Source organism: Oppia nitens, unplaced genomic scaffold (genome assembly GCF_028296485.1).
Source record: "Oppia nitens isolate AA-2021 unplaced genomic scaffold, nextdenovo-longstitch-racon4-pilon3 scaffold11_pilon_pilon_pilon, whole genome shotgun sequence".
NCBI lineage: Eukaryota > Metazoa > Arthropoda > Arachnida > Sarcoptiformes > Oppiidae > Oppia > Oppia nitens.
Genome location: NW_026533190.1, coordinates 78,995 through 85,000, shown reverse-complemented (window position 1 = coordinate 85,000; position 6,006 = coordinate 78,995). Strand labels below are relative to the sequence as shown.

The following is a 6,006-nucleotide window of genomic DNA, read 5'->3' as shown; positions in this document are numbered from 1 at the left end:
TAATTATTTTAATATAAAATAATAATCATAATAATAATAATTAAAGGTTGACCTCAAAGTGATTTTTTCGTTGTTTTTATTTTTATTATTATTATTAAGTGAAGTAATAGTTTCAAAATGATTGTGTGCCTCACTTCCTGTCATTTTATAGATGCGTTTCCCATATATCTTATATAATGATAATATTATATAAGATATCAAACTAAATATATAACTATATATATATATATATATATATATATATATATATATATATATATTCTGTTTGATGTGTGTGTGTCTATGATCACGGCTTCAAGATTTTTTGATGTGTCGACATATTTACAGAATATTCTATAATATATATATCTATATATAAATCTATGTGTTTTATATTATCTATATATTGATATATATATATAGTAGTAGTATATAAATATTATATACCATATATTACATGTATATATATATATATATGGCTCATATCCACAATCATTTTATGCGTTTCCTTCTTTTGATTCCTATTTTCTCACTTTTTTTATTTTATTTTTATATATATTTTTTTGCTTTACATTGACTTCTTTAAGCAATATATATATATATAAATATATGAGAGATGTGATGATGTGATGGTGTGATGGATATAAAGAGATGGCAATTCATATCAAGTGAATCCATGCGATAAAATAGCGCCTCTTTTTTTCTCACACAAGCCTTCAATACATTTTACTTTATATTTATATATATATATATATATATATATATATATACTGTTGTCTCCACAATATATTTATTATAGTTTATATTTCTACAATATATATATGATATACATGTATAATATAGTGAACAGTCAATTGTGTTATAAATGGCACACTTTTTCACAATATCTCTCTCTCTCTCTCTCTCTTTCTCTCTTTCTTTCTCTCACTTATAGACAATAATATATTCACACAAAACTCTATTACATAAACAGTAATTCAATTTTGGTTTCCATCGACTGATTGATTCGCTTATATAAAAGTATATAACATTTATATACTGTATATATATACTAATGAATAAATTTTTTTTTCTCAGTTCCAAGTAATTCAATTTAAGTAAAAAGTTTAGCTATATTGCTGTTATTATTATTATTATGTTATATATATATATATATAGTATTGTATATAATAATGTTACTTATAATTAATAATTTACAATCTTTTGGGGTTATCTTAATTGCATCAAAATATTAAAATTTTAACACATAAAGTATCTGAAAAACAAGTATATATATATTACAATAGTACTGTATTTCTTTTAATAGGTGTAAACTAATTAATATATCAATAAATTTTAATGTACTAATATATTTATATACAGCAGTAAAAATTGATATCACTTAATTTAAACTGTGCACATATATTTAGTAGTATTAATATATATATATATATAAATTACAATAATAATAATAATAATAATAATAATAATATATTGTTTTATTCCCCCCGACTTATGTGTAACTCAATATGATTCGTATGAATGATTAAATTAAATTAAGTTTTACAATGTATAGAAATACATGTTTAAAAAGATTGTCTATATATATATCAAAAAAAATAAATCTTAATGAAATATATTTAAATTTTCAAAATGATTTTACAATGATTTCAATAGTTGTTTTTTTTTATAATAATGATGAAACAATCAATTGTCTAATAATAATAATAATAATAAGATAACGTTAAATCGATAGACAATTTTATTATTTTATTTTTTTTGCTCACTAAGAGATCGATAGGCATTGGGATATGGATGGCTTGGATGGCATATAGATTGTCTTCAAATGTATCAAATGATTTACAACCTTTTTAGTGGTTAGACATCAATCATTAATACAGTAACGCCAATGCAATATATATATATATATATAGTAAGCAAAACTTGAATTACCATAAAGTCATCACTTACTATACCGTATAGTATACTATGGTGTATATTAACTGTATATTACTTGTAAAAAATCATTTTACACTATATTTTTTTTAAAAATGTGTATAACTATATCATGATATGGATGTCTTATTAAGAGAAAAATATTTTTTTTCCTATTTAAAAATAATATAATAAAATTGACAACTTTTGAATTGATAATTTTATTTTAAAATCAATAATTTACAAAACTAATGTATATAATTATAATATTCAATATATCGATATATAAATGCTATGATATAAAAATAATGCCGTATCGAGAAAATAATTTTTAAGATATATAATATATAAAATAAAAGTTTATATATAAATATTTATAAAGTATATTTATTTGTGAATAAACTTTTTTTTATTATATTATTATTATTATTAATTTGTATAATGCATTTTTTGACTGTTAATTATAATAAATGACAAAACACGCAACAACAACAAAAAATAAAACAAAAGTTTTTATTATACTAAAAATAAATTATATATTTTTTAAAAAAAAAAATTTATGACAAAAAAAAGATATTATCATCAAATTGTTTACTACTAAATAGATTATGATCGACAGCATCAACAACAACAACAACAACAAAATATTAAAGTATTAATATTTAATAAGTCTATACATAATCATAATAATGTAAATACCCTATTGTGTTATATACTGTAATATATTATTATGTAATGTATAAAAAAACAATGCATTAACTCAATTAATATTATTTATCAAATTTGGATTCAATATATATATATAGTGTGTTATTAAGTAAGTGTGTGTATGTGTGTGATAATGATGTGAAAAACTTTTTTTTATATATAGCAAACAACCTTAAAAAATGATTGATAACTTCAAACGCCTTTATATAATCATATGGTTGTCCCTATCGGACGGTATGACTTCTTATATATGGCAATTAGAGAGAGAGAGAGAGAGAGAGAGAGAGAGAGAGAGAGAAAGAGAGAGAGTCTCTGGTATGTGACTCTCAAAAAAAATGAGATGACATTAAATAAATTGATGTCAAATAAGTTTTATATATAATAATAATAATAATAATAATAATAATAATAATATTATTATTAAATGATTCGTTAATCTCTTATATTATCTAATATAAGCTATCGTTCAGTTTTGAGATCTTTTTTTTTAATGATCAGTCAATTTCAATGTCTTTCAATGAATTATCCGTTTGAAAAAAAACACTCAGACATAGACTTTTAACTCCTTCCAACAAACTTGGGTCCAATATATTGATTATCTCCTAAATATATATATATATAAAAATAAAATCAATAAAACACTTGTTTTTACACTACTGTCTCCTTTTAATCATACTCTTCATCCTCTCTCTCTCTCTCTCTTTCTCTCTGTATTTAACTGTCAACTTACTGGTAGATATCAACAACAAAAAAAATAAAACACATTGATTTTGAACCAGCTCTGCCCTACCGTACCGGGCACCCGATGCTGATGACCTTACCAAACCAATTTAAGGGTTGTCCATGTTGTTTATTTAATTGAATAATAAATTTAATAAATAAACAACATAGATTTTTATTAAATAAATTTGTCTGTATATGTATGCATAAAATTTTTTATATTGTTCACATATACAGATATATATTACATATATTGTATAATTTAGTATTAATAATTTATTTTTAATAATAGTTGTTTACAAATAGTTTAAATACATTTTATATGTTTATATATATATATAAACTTATATATTAATTTATTAAAACAAAATAACATTGCTTATAAAAAAAAAACCAAAGCAATAAATTAATTAATCCAAACTAAAAGTATTGGTCACAAAAAATTCAATTAATTAAATTAATTTCAACTATAATATATATATATATATATATAAAAGTTAAGGCATACATACATAAAATGATATTTTAAATGATTTTAAAAAAATAATATTTAATTAATTTTAAAAAAAACATTTATGAATTATCCGATAAAAAAACAATGTGAACAAAATCACACAAATTTATGAAAACATGAAATAAAAACTTATTGATTATCAAAGTATATGATATATAAAGTATATTACTGTATAAACTTAATGAGGTATATATATAATAAAAAAATATGATATCATGAAATCACACAATTGTAATTATAATGCCAACAACAAAAAATTGATTTATACTATTAAAAAAAATCAATGATTGATTGATTGATTTAATAATAATTATTTTTAAAAAAATAAACTAAAAAAATATTATGCAATTGATTATTACAGTATTTATATATATTTTTTATGTATCAGCAAAAAAACTAATAAATAATTTTACCGTAAATTTTTATTTCCTCTCCAAAAATATCACACACAATATATATATATAAATTATATATATATATCAATACAAACAACTAATCAATTTAATAATAATTTAATTATTATTACCGTATGATTGTCTTAAAATTAATGAATCAATCAAACAATAGCCGAGACTCATAGTATTTGATAACCAATTGCGGACAAACAATGTTTGCCTGTTTGCCCAAAACAATGGACACCACCTCATCATCATCGGAGTCCGCGGTGTCCAACCATTTAATCCAAAACCAAATGTTTTTGCCGTCAAAAGCTGCCTTCACTATCTTCTCGGGTCTCAATCCTACCGGGAAAACAGTGTACACCACATGCGGACACCAATGGCACGGCTTTGAACAGCTTTTGGTGATAACTCGTTTGATTGTTTGACCGCAAGTGGTATTATTTGGTTCACATATTGATGACGATGTGGTTGTCTCCAGTCTATCATCAGTTGTTTTGGTGGTCACCTCCTCCTCCTCTTCCTCACTGACAACTGTCTCGTCCGAATCGGTGTCCGATAACAATACTAAGTCGCCGTCATTTTCATCGGTTGTATTATCGGCTACTACTGTGGCCGCCACTGTTGTATCGGTTATCGTCGTTGTAGTTGTCTCTGTCTTGTTGTTGTTGATGATGACCTCATTGTCCTCTGGAGGCGGCGGCGACGCTGGTGGCACATGCATCGACTCAAACTGTCTGATCAAATGATGACAACCATCGATAAGATTATCGATCGGTTCCCATGTGTTGTCCTTTTCGTCAAATTCGCGCCATTTAACCAAATACTGGACCTCATCGTTGACTAGCCGTCGGTCGCGTATCTGTTCGACAACAAACAACGATTGGCCAACCAATGGTTGGCCATCGGCATCACTATCATTGCCGTCGTGTCCATCGCCACCACCACCAACACCACTACCACCAATCGGATTAACCTTTTTCTTGCCCATCAATCACTTGTTTTGTGGTTATAACATATGCACTGATATATCATATGATATGATTGTATTAGTGATTAGTATTCAACAATTAGTAAACAACATGTATTGCAATCATTGTAATCACATATAATTTAGAAGATTGTAAACACATTTTTATTAATTAAAAACTATAGTACTGTTTGTTACAAAACAAAACAATTATATACTGTATATTAATAATTAGTTTTTAAACAATCAATTTATTATTATATTTATTTTGTTGTACGTATTATATTATTGTTGATGCAATAAATTGTTTGATATTAATACTATACTATACATAAACACTGTATTTTTGAAACACACATAAACAACAACTCATATCATATATGACATCACATACTGTATTAATACAGTATAAGCATAGGATTTGGCGCACAGTTTAAAAACACACAAATGTTTTATTACAATAACATATTTACAGTAGTATTATTTAAATATATTTTTTTTAGTAATTTTATTTGTAAAAAACAATTTATACATTATATATATATATATATATATATACACACATATATATATTCACAATGTATATATATATGAATTGTTTTTTACAAATATAATTATTAAATAATATTTAAATAATACTATATATAGTATATATATATACTAGTATATTATAAGTTACATATATGTAATACGTATATGTAGTATAATGTATTTTACTGTATATGTAATATATATAAATAATATATTTATATATATTTAGTATGCCAAAAATTAATATATTGATAGTTGAATATATATAAATA

General features: G+C 23.4%; 1 protein-coding gene across 1 annotated transcript; it reads right to left on the bottom strand.

Moving 5' to 3' along the window:
• Positions 1–4,332: 4,332 nt before the first annotated feature.
• Positions 4,333–5,420, bottom strand: LOC128952799 (heterochromatin protein 1-like). Its single transcript, XM_054298247.1, has one exon. It carries the CDS (start codon positions 5,222–5,224, stop codon positions 4,388–4,390), a length of 837 nt encoding a protein of 278 aa, XP_054154222.1. The 5' UTR covers positions 5,225–5,420; the 3' UTR covers positions 4,333–4,387.
• Positions 5,421–6,006: the final 586 nt, after the last annotated feature.

Excerpts from the sequence above, each read along its gene's own strand:
- LOC128952799 (XM_054298247.1), bottom strand. The coding sequence starts at position 5,224 with ATGGGCAAGAAAAAGGTTAATCCGATTGGTGGTAGTGGTGTTGGTGGT.